This window comes from Anabrus simplex, chromosome 7, assembly GCF_040414725.1.
Source record: "Anabrus simplex isolate iqAnaSimp1 chromosome 7, ASM4041472v1, whole genome shotgun sequence".
In the NCBI taxonomy this organism is placed as follows: Eukaryota; Metazoa; Arthropoda; class Insecta; order Orthoptera; family Tettigoniidae; genus Anabrus; species Anabrus simplex.
In genome coordinates, this window is record NC_090271.1 from 326,430,572 (window position 1) to 326,445,097 (window position 14,526).

General features: G+C 42.6%; 1 protein-coding gene across 1 annotated transcript in view; it reads right to left on the reverse strand.

The window, feature by feature from the left end:
- LOC136877831 (uncharacterized) overlaps positions 1-3,876 on the reverse strand; it is a 42,119-nt gene extending 38,243 nt beyond the window's left edge. The window contains exons 1-2 of the mRNA XM_067152032.2: positions 3,783-3,876; positions 3,542-3,700 (exon numbers count right to left, since the gene is read on the reverse strand). Of these exons, the coding sequence (XP_067008133.2) occupies positions 3,542-3,700; positions 3,783-3,845 (222 nt within the window). The 5' untranslated portion in view covers positions 3,846-3,876. The remainder of the gene's footprint in view (positions 1-3,541; positions 3,701-3,782) is intronic.
- Positions 3,877-14,526: the final 10,650 nt, after the last annotated feature.

Here is a 14,526-nt window from a genome sequence, read left to right on the forward strand (position 1 = left end):
TACTTTAACAACGGTAAGTTAACCATTCGCCGTGTCGCTAATAATGTGAAGGTGAATTCTGCTTAATCTCAGCATGAGGTTTTAACACCCATTTACAATGCAGATATCCCAGCACTGTATGGGAGCGCGAAAAATAAGGTATGAGTACATCAAGATAAGGCATCCGACCACACCTTTCGTTCTACCCGTCTGTTCTTAGAGGGAATTGAGACGGAATGGAGTCCGTGCAGTTTCTTTTACTGTAATTCCTTTTAAGGCACCCGATAGGTCATCCATGGACTTGTATGCATTTGGACTTCTTAAGGGTCCTAAGGATATATACGTCCACACACTATCAATGGCCTCTGAAAAGCCTGCGAGTAGGAGTAGGATAGACATGCTAGTTCTGCAGAAATTTCTGGCGCAATCGAAATTACGTTGTCGAGCTATAGCTAGAAATGCTGCGTATCCAACTAAGCAGGATCGTTGTTCGCGATATGGCTTTTTATAAGCTGATTACCCTTCAAACATCGTCCACAGCGACCCCGAACGACGTTCAGTAGAGATGTGACTAGCGTTCGAGGGCAATGATAAACTACTAATAGACTGAGTCACTCGCATCCCACCGAGGTGACCGTATTTTAAATTCCGGCCAATGTACGTGGGATTTTTTAAATGAATGTCACGGCCTTTTGGTTCGGATTCTACGTTAAGTGGTGGCCATGTTTATGATCACGTCAGGTGGTGGTGGTGGTGATTATTGTTTTAAGAGGAAGTACAACTAGGCAACCATCCTCTATATAACACTAATCAGAGAGAAAAAATGGAAGGGGTCCGACACTTCGAAAAATGAAGGTATCGGCCAAAGAAAGGCAAGGGCCACGAAGGGCATGAAAATGAAGGACTCCCTAGCCCTCGCAAACCTAATAGCGTCGGGGTCGGAAAAGAACAAGAGTTGACCAAGTGAGGTCGGATAGGATAGATGAAAGTGAGGAGCCTGGCACAAGTAAGTGGAAGCAATTCCAGGACTCAGCTGAGGGCCCCGTGGTCGCCAACCCACGCTCCAAAGTTCAGAGCCCCTGGGGCCCCTTTTAGTCGCCTCTTACGACAGGCAGGGGATACCGTGGGTGTTATTCTACCGCCCCCACCCACAGGGGGATATGATCACGTCATCAGCACAAAATTATGACTACAAGCTGGTTGATGGCTTGCTTGTTAGAAAGGACACTCGGTCACAAAACTGGGCCAATTCTACATGTACAATACCCACGCGCGATTCAACCAGGGAAGGGATAAAGGAGCGGAGTAAAGAGATTGAAACCTAGTAGTTCTGTAAGCCTGGGAATGCACAGTAATGTCTAAATTTCAATGACATTTAAAATGACTTCTTAGAATTTCATACGAGTATGTCAGTATTTGGATTTAATAATAATAATGTTATTTGCTTTACGTCCCACTAACTACTTTTTAAGGTCTTCGGAGACGCCGAGGTGCCGGAATTTAGTCCCGCAGGAGTTCTTTTACGTGCCAGTAAATCTACCGACACGGGGCTGTCGTATTTGAGCACCTTCAAATACCACCGGACTGAGCCAGGATTGAACCTGCCAAGTTGGGGTTAGGAGGCCAGCGCCTTAACCGTCTGAGCCACTCAGCCCGGCGTATTTGGATTTAAAGTGACATCACGCAAGTGGAAAATATACATTAAAGTAACGGAAAATATAATATGTATGTAACTAAGTATATTTTAGTGGATTACTATGAAAAACTAGTTATGTTTTAAGTTTACTTTATTATCACTTGTAATGTTAAGCTAGTAGTAAGCGCAACCTAATAGGTTGCGTGCGTACGCAAGAAAAGGGACCATTTCTCGGTCAACAGTTCACGAAATAATCTTTAAAAAACCACTGAAGGGAGTAAAATGTCGATTTTTCATTTTTGATACCTATGTATTGCTTAGACTGTCATCTACTCACTGCGTGAGTTTAAGAGCTCTCTGACAATAATCACTGCTGAAACATGGGGTTTATTTAATACTAAGACACAGAATCAGGAAATGTAACAATTCCTATATGACCGGCAAAACAAGTTCCGTGATGGAATGAATACATTCCACAAATAACCCAGATACATCAGTTTGTGTATATGAAAGAGCAACCTGGTGTAGTGTTGACGAAGAAATCCATAGTTTCTGACGAAGTACGCTGCACCATCCTTCCAGAAAATCCATCGCCTGACTTCATTGACCTTCCGCAAGTCATCAAACCTCAAGGATTTAGCATCGATAGACAGATGTATCTCCATGAAAACATTAGACCCTTCGTATCAGAAGATAAGAAAATTGTACTATTTCCTGCTGTAACATCTTTCCCTGCTCCAGTAACGCCGCCACCAACCATTGCAAGTGAAAATCTTACTGAACCGGCTTCTGTCTCTCCTCTTCTGCCAATAATTACACCATTATCACCTTCTTCAAAAAGTGTTATACCTAAGAAAACAAGTAAGGCTCAGAAGAGGAAACCACCAACTCCAAGAAAATTCTCCGCAAAGAAGAGGTCTCGACCCACCTGCAGCTACTGTGGAGAGGCAGGACACTGGGACTGGACGATCAAAGGGCATATGATAACCCCAAAATGCAGGCTACAGCATGAATAACTGATATCCCTGTCTTATGCTGGCTGTGATTAACGATCATTAAGGTACCGGTATGTGATAATTTTTGTATAGTGCAGTAGTGTTGCAATTAATTGTCTTCAGTGACCTTCTGCAAGTCATAAAACCTCAGAGACTGAGCATCGATAGATAGATCTCCGCGAAAAAATTAGACCGTAAATAATATCTGTTGGTAATTTTTGTTAAAAAATTTCTGTCAGATTATCGGTGAACATTAAAATGTTAACGCCAACGTAACTTTCAAATAGTTTAGTAGTTATTTGTGTCACAAAGTAACCAAATTTTTAATGATGATGATGATGATGATGATGCTTGTTGGTTTAAGGGGCCTAACATCAAAGGTCATCGGCCTACCAAATTTTAAAACAGCTCTACTGAAAAGTTATGAGATCATATGTTGTAATATTACAAGATAAGGCCTTAATTTGTTTTGGAGACATTCAGTTCAATTATATGATATTAGCTGCATATTATGGAACACGACAGTACCTTTATCTCAGTACCCGACATGTACCCTTTCATACGCACGTACACCGTATGGTGTTGTAAACCCTAGTGTTAAGCACTGGACATATCTAAGTCGTGTGTGAATTCATATATATGTTTTGATGCTGAATTTAGAATGTTAAACTAGTAATATTCCTTGTAATATTTCCTTTCCATGGAATTCATTGTTGTACTTTTGTTGTTGTTGTTGTTTTTGTTGGGTAATTATGTTAAGTTTCTTTTTTTATCACACTACTGTAAATGTGCATTGCCACCGGGATATTTCCCAATTGCGATCTATCTTTTACATTATTACCAATCATTCAAAGCCTCATGAATATTACTAATACTACAAAAGAACTTTTCACTTGTCAGCAGGTATTGAAAGTTGAGATCTTGTACTCACATGAAACTTATCAGACACATCTTCGTGGTAGGTGAGCGTTGCGTTTAAGATTATCGTCGATCGATTGAAACGACCGACGTTTATATCACTATACTCCATTATATATGCCTCTTCTCCACATGGGTAGTAATCTTCTAGGTTAAATTTCAAACCTCCCAACTGAAACAGAAGAACATTACTGTAGCAACCCAAACATTTTTAACAGTGGCAGTTTTCGAAGTAAGGGAAATGTGTTGCAAACCAAGCTGTCTTCAGAAGCCCTCGAAAATCCTAATAATGAAAGACATGCTATTGTCAAGAACATTGATGCTGTGATGACTACAGTGAAGTTATCGGAAAACTAGTGCGTAATTTCAAATGACGATCTCTATAAATAGTGTACATGAGAAAGTATTTGTAGCAAACGGCTGATGTTGTTGCTGATGAAAAGCATTACAGGAGGATATCCGTATATTGGCCAGATATACATCAGAACTCCGCATTCAATTCTAAACTGTCTTCCTGTACTGCTGCTAGAGATAAGCAAGCGGTGGTGAACGAAATAAATTTACAGCTTCCATAGTTGGCATGAGCTTGAAATTATTTGTTTGAATAAATATATCTCAGTATCTGATCGTTTACGTCACAGTATCCTCTCATTGTTACTTCACTAGGAAATTAAGCTTAACGCTGTTAGTTGCATTTCTTCCTAGTTTCTTTTTTACCTTACAACTTGCTTTACGACGCACCGACACAGACAAGTCTAGTGCCAAAGATGGAATAGGAAAGAGCTAGGAGTGGGAAGAAAGCGGCCGTGGTCTTAATTACGGCACAGCTCCAGCACTTGCCTGGTATGAAAATTGGAAACCATGGAAATCATCTTCAGGGCTGCCGACAGTGGGGCTCGAATCTACTACCTCCCAGATGTAAGCTCACAGCTGCGTGCCCCTAACCTCACGGGCAACTCGCTCGGTTACTCTTAGTTTACAGAGTGAGTCCTTAAAATATTCATCTCAAATAACTTGTAAACTTAAGATCTTAATAAATCGTGAAATTACCAGCGTTTCGCCCCAGTGTAGCAGTGGGCTCATCAGTTGGAATACTACCCCTTTCCAAGACGCTGGCGCTAGTACGCCGTTCCATGCCTCAAGTCTCAAACAGAAAACGGAAGTGTAGTTTCTGATGAGGATTTAAGTTCTCCGACCTGTAAGGGTCTTGGGTGCTATTACATGACTTGTCTAACTAGGGCTGCATTGATGTGAAGGTGACGAGACCTGTTGGAACGGAATCGGAACGGGTCAGAATATTGTTGTATGTCCGGCGCCCCCTTCTCGCTCAGCCAGCCAGCTGCACGCGCGCCTGTGTATCATTCTACTAGCTTCGACGCGCAGCCCTCAGTGCGCGTGCCTGACCATCGAGTGTACTATAAATAGGAGCTCCCGGCCTGCTCACTTGCCCACTTGCCCCGGTGTCCAGCTCCAGAATACACCCTACGTCGAGCACGGAGGCTACTCCTCTTGAAAATGTGCTTCGACCAGGTGGACTGAATTTCTGGCAGTACGAGGTTTCACCTCTGGTCACCGCTCCCTTACCTGTTTCCGCTGCCTATGTTCCGTAATTCTTTTACAAGCCATTTTCATTCCCTAATTTATGCAAGCTCCCTTAGTTTCGCTAGGTGGAATTTCTTCAATCAATTGAACTTGCTTTTTAGGAATTCAGGCACTTCAACAAACAAGGACTCTCATGAACATTTATGTTAGTGTGCCAGATAGTTCTCGACTATCAACGTGTCAATTCACGAAGACTATCTTTTCAAGATAGAAGTGTATATAAAGACTGCAAACCTGTACATATTGTATAAAGACAGACTTTTCTCAAGATTCAATATTCCTTTTTGCTTCAAAATAAATTTCAGTTATTTGTGTAAATATTATAAAGTGAAGCAAATAAAGTTGTGTTCTGTAAACTTCAACCTTGGTTACAACACAACTCTATGGCGACGAGGTAAAAACGCGACACTACAATTCATCGGCCCCAGTCGCCAACTCTATGGCGACGAGGTAAAAAAAGCAACAAACTACAATTCTTCGGCCCCAGTTGCCAACTCTATAGCGCCGAGGTAAACACGAAACCAACACTACAATTCAACGGGCCCAGTTGTCAACTCTACGGCGACGTGCTAAACAACAACGACACTCCAACCAGTTCTGACACACAGCTTACCTTCCTCTTTCTTGCACGCATCTCGCAATGGCTACTGCGGAACAACTCGCTACGGTTTTCCAAGCCTTACAGCAGCAACAACAACAGTTTATGCAACAACAACAGGCAGCATTAATTCAGGCTATTCAAGCTATTTCTGTCTCTACACAGCCATCAGCTATTCCTCCGTTCTCTGCTTTTGACCCGGCTAAGGAAGAATGGTCAGTTTATTTAGCCCGCTTGCAACAGCATTTCATCTGCCATTCTGTCACAGATGATCAACGCCGCCGCGCACTATTTCTTAGTTCGGTTGGCAATGCTACGTGTGAATTACTACGTAAATTAAGTCCAGAAGAACACTTATCTGAGGTACCCTTCACGCAGCTCTTGGCCCGTCTCACGGAACACTATGCCAAAGCTCCTCACATAGTGGCTGCTCGCTATAAATTTTTTCAGAGCAGAAAGCAACCCCATCAGACACATACTGAATGGATAACTGAATTGCGTGGTCTAGCTAAACCCTGCCAGTTCATCTGCTCCAAGGACGGTTGTGGTTCATCCTACACTGATTCTCTCATTCGGGACATGATAATTTTACATACTCCTGAAGACAAAATACGTTTTGACGCTGTCAAGCAGAGTAACCCTTCTTTAGAAGACGTCCAGCGTATTGCTACGGTTTATGAGCTTACTACCAAGACTGCCGCAGCCATAGCTTCTCCACACGAAGTTGCACAAGTCTCGCCTCAGGCCCGCAAGTCCTCTGCTACAGTGAACCGTACGGATAAGGCGCTCTCCACCAAGCATTCTCGCCAGGTTCCCTCTCGTAATGCTACACGGAAGCCCAATTCTAAAAGCACCTCGAAACTCCTGCCTTCCTGCCGAGGTTGTTTCAAGCATCATGAACGTCGTGACTGTCGTTTTTTCAAAGCTACTTGTGAACGATGTAATAAACTTGGACACATTCAGACTGTCTGTCAAAGTTCGCTCCGCCCTGCTAAGACTCCTGCAGCGCGCCGGAAGCATATACAGCCCCGCCAAGACATGGAAGTTGATCAGATCAATCTTATTCTTCCCACAAAGGATTCTCACAAAATCATCATTCCTCTCTCATTCTCTGATCGGTCTGTCGATTTTCAATTAGACACTGGATCACCTGTCTCTATTATTAACCTGACTACCTACCACGACTTAAGTTCACCTTCATGCTCTCCAGCTGACATCCAGCTCGTGACATTTAACAAGAAGAAAATTGACATCAAAGGTCAAATTAAGCTTCAGGCTAGTTATAAAGGAATTCAGAAGGCCATTCCTCTTCTCGTAGTTAACAACTACACTGCATCAAACATTATGGGCATGGATCTATTTAACTTATTTGGTTTCCAGATACATGACAACATTCACGTCGTATCTACATTGCATCCTACTTCTGACGTTACCGCTCTCCTAGCGCAGTTTCCTGAAGTCTTCGACTCTCAGCTCGGAACAGCAAAAGCCTATACCGCTCACATACAGCTGAAATCCGGAGCTAAGCCTCGCTTCCTCAAAGCACGCCCAGTACCCCTAGCACTTCAAGACCAGGTCACGAAAGAATTAGAAAGATGGATACAAACTGGAATTGTCGTACCAGTTACTTCTAGTCAATGGGCTACTCCACTCGTGGTAATCAAGAAACCTGATGGTAATGTTCGACTTTGTGGCGATTTTCGATCTACAGTCAACGCACAACTCGAAACCGATATCTTTCCTATTCCACGTCCAGAAGACTTATTCCGTCGTCTCTCTGGTGGACAATTCTTCTCTCGAGTTGATCTTAAAGAAGCATATCTCCAGCTACTTTTAGACGAAGAATCTAAGAAATTTCTCACACTCAACACTCCTCTCGGACTGCTCCAGCTCCAGCGGCTCCCATTCGGTGTTTCATCCTCAGCGGCTATTTTTCAGCGCTATTTGGCTCAACTCACCGCCTCAATTCCCGGTTGTGCTAACTACCTGGATGATATTATTGTTACTGGAAAAGATCATCAGGAACATCTAACCAATCTCCGCCTTCTTCTCCAGAAATTGAAAGACAATGGCCTACGAGCGCATCTCGCTAAATGTACCTTCTTTCAGCCTCAAGTTCACTACCTCGGACATATACTTGATAAGAATGGAATTCGTCCTAGTATGCAGAATGTCTCCGCGATAGTAAACATGCCAGCACCTCAGAACCTCAAGCAGCTTCAGTCCTTCATAGGAAAAGCGAACTATTATAATAAGTTCATTCCACGCTTCGCTACGGTGGCAGCTCCATTAAACGCTCTACGTAAAAAAGGTGTTAAGTTTCAGTGGACTCCGCAATGCCAACAGGCATGGAAAACAATCAACAACGCCTTAATTCAAGCTATACAACTCACTCATTTTCAGCCCGACAAGATCATCACGCTAGCTACTGACGCTTCAGACTACGGTGTCGGTGCAGTTCTCTCCCTGAAGGATCGTCATGGACAAGAACGCCCCATCGCCTTCGCTTCGAAAACACTTAATGACCATCAACGTCGATACTCACAGATAGAGAAAGAAGCTTTAGCCATCATCTTTGGTATTCGCCGTTTCAATGAATATCTTTATGGCAACCATTTCCTGATCATTACCGATCATAAGCCTCTTGTACACTTATTCCATCCTGGTAATAAGATCCCAGAGAATTCCCTCAGAAAGCTTCAAAGATGGTCCATGTTCCTTTCTGATTATTCCTATCAGATTGTATATAGAGCCACATCCCAGCATTGTAATGCTGATGCCCTTTCCCGCTTACCCGTTGGTCCTGATACTGCCTTCGATTCTCAAGAATCTGAATGTCTTCAGTTGGACATAGACCTTGAAGATACTGTATCCAGTTTTCCTATTGATGCTACCTGCATAGCTAAAGCTACGGATAAGGACAGTACACTTGCTACTGTACGTACTTACATCCGCAACGGTTGGCCTCTTCAGAACACACTTCCTGCCCACCTGGCACCTTATCATCGTATGCAGCATCGTCTCACGACTCGTGCCGGAGTTGTACTACTAGAAGCAGGCACCATCTTCCGAGTGGTTATCCCACTTAGCCTACAGAAACAAGTTCTCGAATTATTACACCAAAGCCATTGGGGTATCTCCAGAACAAAGCAACTCGCCCGTCAACACTGCTACTGGCCCGGTATTGATGCCGCCATCGAAAAGCTAATACGTCATTGTGAACAATGTCAAACGAATCAGAACGCCCCGTCTTCTGATCTTGCTTCATGGCCTCCTGCTACTACTCCATGGGAACGAGTTCACATCGATTTCGCAGGTCCTTTCCTCAATTCCATGTGGTTAATAGTCATCGATTCACTATCCAACTTTCCATATGTCGTGGATATGCATTCGACTACTACAACCGAAGCTACCATTCGTGCTCTCCAGAAAATCTTTACTACAGAAGGTTTACCGCAAGTACTCATTTCGGACAACGGACCTCAATTTACAGCTACTGCTTTTCAGAACTTTTGTACACATAATGGCATTCGTCATATCCTAGCACCACCTTTTCACCCTCAATCTAATGGTGAAGCTGAACGCTTCGTACAAACATTTAAAAGAAGTATGAAGAAAGCTGTCTCTTCAGGCTTAACTAAAGACCAAGCCTTGCTCCAACTCTTAAACACCTACAGAACTCTACCCGGCGCTGATAATATCACTCCTGCACAGAAGCTCCATGGACGACCTCACAGAACTTTACTTTCTCTGTTACAGCCTCTTCCGGCCCAGCATAAGACCTCACCAACGAAGTTCTCCCTCAACGACAAGGTCTACACCAGGACATTCAAATCCAACCCACTCTGGATACCTGGAGTCATCTGCAGATCTTTGGGTCATCGTCTCTACGAGATACAGACTACGGAGAAACGTATCTGCCGCCATCAAGATCAGATACGTCTGCGCTACCGCCCCTGTCCAGCTATTGATGCTATTGCTAAACCTGATAAATCTATTGCTGAAAGAGCTTTAGGTCATTTAATAACAATGGGTTCCTTTCAGGACGAGACAGCGCCACTCCGCCCAGTTCCAGCTCCGGACAATACAACGGAGATCTCAGCAGCTCCGCCCCAGCATCGCAGTCGCCGCCAGCGCCGCCGCCGTTTCACGCCGTACCGGCGTATTTAGGAGGGGAGGGTGTTGTATGTCCGGCGCCCCCTTCTCGCTCAGCCAGCCAGCTGCACGCGCGCCTGTGTATCATTCTGCTAGCTTCGACGCGCAGCCCTCAGTGCGCGTGCCTGACCATCGAGTGTACTATAAATAGGAGCTCCCGGCCTGCTCACTTGCCCACTTGCCCCGGTGTCCAGCTCCAGAATACACCCTACGTCGAGCACGGAGGCTACTCCTCTTGAAAATGTGCTTCGACCAGGTGGACTGAATTTCTGGCAGTACGAGGTTTCACCTCTGGTCACCGCTCCCTTACCTGTTTCCGCTGCCTATGTTCCGTAATTCTTTTACAAGCCATTTTCATTCCCTAATTTATGCAAGCTCCCTTAGTTTCGCTAGGTGGAATTTCTTCAATCAATTGAACTTGCTTTTTAGGAATTCAGGCACTTCAACAAACAAGGACTCTCATGAACATTTATGTTAGTGTGCCAGATAGTTCTCGACTATCAACGTGTCAATTCACGAAGACTATCTTTTCAAGATAGAAGTGTATATAAAGACTGCAAACCTGTACATATTGTATAAAGACAGACTTTTCTCAAGATTCAATATTCCTTTTTGCTTCAAAATAAATTTCAGTTATTTGTGTAAATATTATAAAGTGAAGCAAATAAAGTTGTGTTCTGTAAACTTCAACCTTGGTTACAACAAATATGATCTGCGCCCTTTTTAGGGGTGATTAATTTAGAATGACCTTGGGTCGCTTGTAGCGAAGGTCAAGGGTATCATACTTACCCAACGTAAGAATGAGGGGACTGGGCTTGTGGATTAGTCCAGAATAGAATTTCGTGGACGTCTTCTTCATTCTGGTTCTATTCGCATCAATGTTTATGGATTGATGGATGTACCAACTCCGTTCAAACCATTGTGCACATGAGATGAGACGCAGCTCACGGTTTTGGATGCGCTGCATTTATCCAGGTGGGTTTTGGCTTCCACTCCCCAGACCGGACTGGCATTCTCTAGAATTGGTCGAATTGATGTCTTGTAGAGCGTGAGCCTGTTTTCTAGATTAAGGCCTTGATCGGCTTTCATAAGGGGTAACATTTCAGATAAGCGTATATTCTAGGTCTTTTCTGCTCTGATGACGGATGGCCAACATGCTGTCAGGAGAAGCGTGGAGCATGGGATCGACAAATCCAGCACGATGCGACAGGCCGTTAACGGAAAGACACAGAGGCCACTATTACAACGTTGCCAGCTACTTCGTACAGTTCGAGTATGGCCTGTGGATGAGTTTTATTATATTTATTTATTTATTTATTTATTTATTTATTTATTTATGATAGAAGTTAATTAATAATGCATATAGAAAGTGCATTGACAACAGGCCGAAAAATAATTCGTTCAAAACTACCGAGTTACACAACACATTTTTTTCAGTGTCGGGTATTCACTTTTTATGTAATAACTGAGGAGAGTTCTTCTTATTACATCTTTATGGGGTCAGTCGATTGCATTTGTTATACAGTTATTTTCATTCGTTTGCGCGGTGATTGAAATGAGATGAAACCAGATCAATCAATCAATCAATCAATCGATCAATCAATCAATCAATCAATCAATCAATCAATCAATCAATCAATCAATCAATCAATCAATCAATCAATCAATCAATCAATCAATCAATCAATCAATCAATCAATCAATCAATCAATCAATCAATCAATCAATCAATCAATCAATCAATCAATCAATCAATCAATCAATCAATCAATCAATCAATCAATCAATCAATTCTGATCTGCATTTAGGGCAGTCGCCAGGTGGCAGATTCCCTATCTGTTGTTTTCCTAGCCTTTTCTTAAATGATTGCAAAGAAATTGGAAATTTATTGAACATCTCCCTTGGTAAGTTATTCCAATCCCTAACTCCCCTTCCTATAAAGAAATATTTGCCCCAATTTGTCCTCCTGAATTCCAAGTTTATCTTCATATTGTGATCTTTACTACTTTTATAAACGCCATTCAAATTTATTCGTCTACTATGTCATTCCACGCCATCTCTCCACTGACAGTTCGGAACTTACAACTTAGTCGAGCAGCTCGTCTCCTTTCTCCCAAATCTTCCCAGCCCAAACTTTGTAACATTTTTGTAAAGCAACTCTTTTGTCGGAAATCGGCCAGAACAAATCGAGCTGCTTTTTTTTTTTTTTTTTTTTTTTGGATTTTTCCAGTTCCTGAATCAAGTAATCGTGGTGAGGGTCCCATACACTGGAACCATACTCTAGTTAGGGTCTCACCAGAGACAAATATGCTCTCTCCTTTACATTTTTCCTACAACCCCTAAATACTCTCATAACCATGTGCAGAGATCTGTACCCTTTATTTACAATTCCATTGATGTGATTACCCCAATGAAGATTTTTCCTTATGTTAATACCTAGGTATTTACAATAATCCCCAAAGGGAACTTTCACCCTATCAACGGCAGTAATTAAACTGAGAGGACTTTTCCTATTTGTAAAACTCACAACCTGACTTTTATCCCCGTTTATCATCATACCATTGCCTACTGTACATCTTACAACATTATCGAGGTCATTTTGCAGTTGCTCACAATTTTGTAACTTATTTATTACTCTGTACAGAATAACATCATCTTCAAAAATCCTCATCTCTGATTCCACTTTTTTACACATATCATTGATATATATAAGAAAACAAAGGTCCAATAATACTGCCTTGAGGAATTTCCCTCTTAATTATTACAGGGACAGATAAAGCTTCACCTACTCTAATTCTCTGAGTCATATTTTTTAGAAACAGAGCCACCCATTCAGTCACTCCTTTGTCTAATCTAATTGCACTCACTGGGTACTGTCATTAGCTTCCTTTTGCTACACGCTGCACGGTTCTTGTACTAACTTGACAAGCTTCAGACACTCTCTGCTGCACTTAATACGCACTCACTAAAGGCAATTATTTTCTGCTTCCTTTTGAAAATATTCATGAATATTGCTGATCATTTTTCTACCCTGGCTCCTTATCTTCTTCTTCTTCGCCATTGTTGGATATATAGTGCAATTATTACATACAACAACAACAACAACATAGAGCAATGCAAATAGAAACAAACTAACGTCACATCACATGCCACGAACACGCTAGTCGAAGAATGTAGTAAAGGACGCGGCAAGAATTACTCATAAAACAAGAATTATCGTAAACAAACTCGTCAAGCAAGCTCTTTTTAATACCCACACCCACACTGTAAGACTACTCGGCAACACAGCAGTTCGGAGAGCGAAGTGAGCGAGGCAAACACCCCGGGCGACTGAATAGCTCTCAGTGTCACCACCAGACGAACTTTTACCTGACTGGGCAGTGACATACAGCTCGCACCCCACTTCCCCTGACAGCATGTGGGCCGCCCACCATCAGAGCAGAAAAGACCTATCGTTTGTGACTGGGTACACCACCGCTATCACGCGAAGCCCATCAAATTATCAAGACAAAACAAGACAAGACAAGACAGGACAAGACCTATCGTTTGTGTTGTAATCGAATTAATGTGATCTTTAAAGGTTAGTCCCCTGTCTAGGATAACCTAGGTATTTAGTCGCATTTCTCCATCGGATCGCTTAGCCAAAAAGACCAGTGGGAGAGGTTTAGTCCTGGTATATTTTGAAAATAGAGTTGCATTGATTTTGTTAAAGTTAATTTTGAATCTCCACTTTCGAAATTGTGGTTCGAGAATAGAGAGGGTGCCTTAGATGTAATTTAGAACTCCAGGCGGTTGCCAAGGGACAGAGGAAATTGCCGTATCATCAACATACATGTAGAACTTCGCGTGCGTCGGCTTAGGTATGTAGGCCATGTGCAAGTTGAAAAGAATCAGGGAGAGAACTCCACCGTGTGGAACACCAGCAAAGGTAGAGCGGGGGCTCAGCGGGGTTTTGTTGACTTGAACCTGAAATTTCCTGTCTGAAAGATAGCTTTTGAATTTCTGAATCATGTAAGAAGAGAGACCTAAAGTTTGGAGTTTAAATATAAGACCTTCATGCCATCAACTGTCGAATGCACGCGATATGTCTAGGAAACAGACTTCCGTGTGTCTTCTATCTTCGAAGTTTTTGGTGATTTCCTCTGTAAGCCTCATGAGTTGGTGGACCGTTCAGTGTTTACGTCAGAAGCCGAACTGTTCTTCGTTAATTAAATTGTTGTCTTCAATGATGGTGTTTAACCTGGTGAGTAGAAGTGATTCGAATCATTTAGAAAGATTGGAAAGAAGAGAGATTGGCCTGTAATTTTGTAGAAATGCGGCATTTGAGAGGGGTTATGGGATCATGATGACCTTGGCTGCTTCCCAGGAAGTGGGAGAATGGCCATATCGAAATACGGCGTTGAAGAGCTCAGTGAAGCATGTGAGTGTCTTTTTGGGAGTTTTTTCAGAAAGGATGCAGCAATGTTATCCAGACCTGGGGATTTTCCGTTTTTAAGTTTCAGAATGGCCTAAAACAGTTCTTGAGGTGAGGTGAATATGAAGTTATGGGAAATTTAGTGTCACCTAGTTCTTCGACCTCATCCTCAACTTGATCGATGAAGTGATCGTCAGAACGTTCATCGTTTGAGATGCAGGTGTTTTCT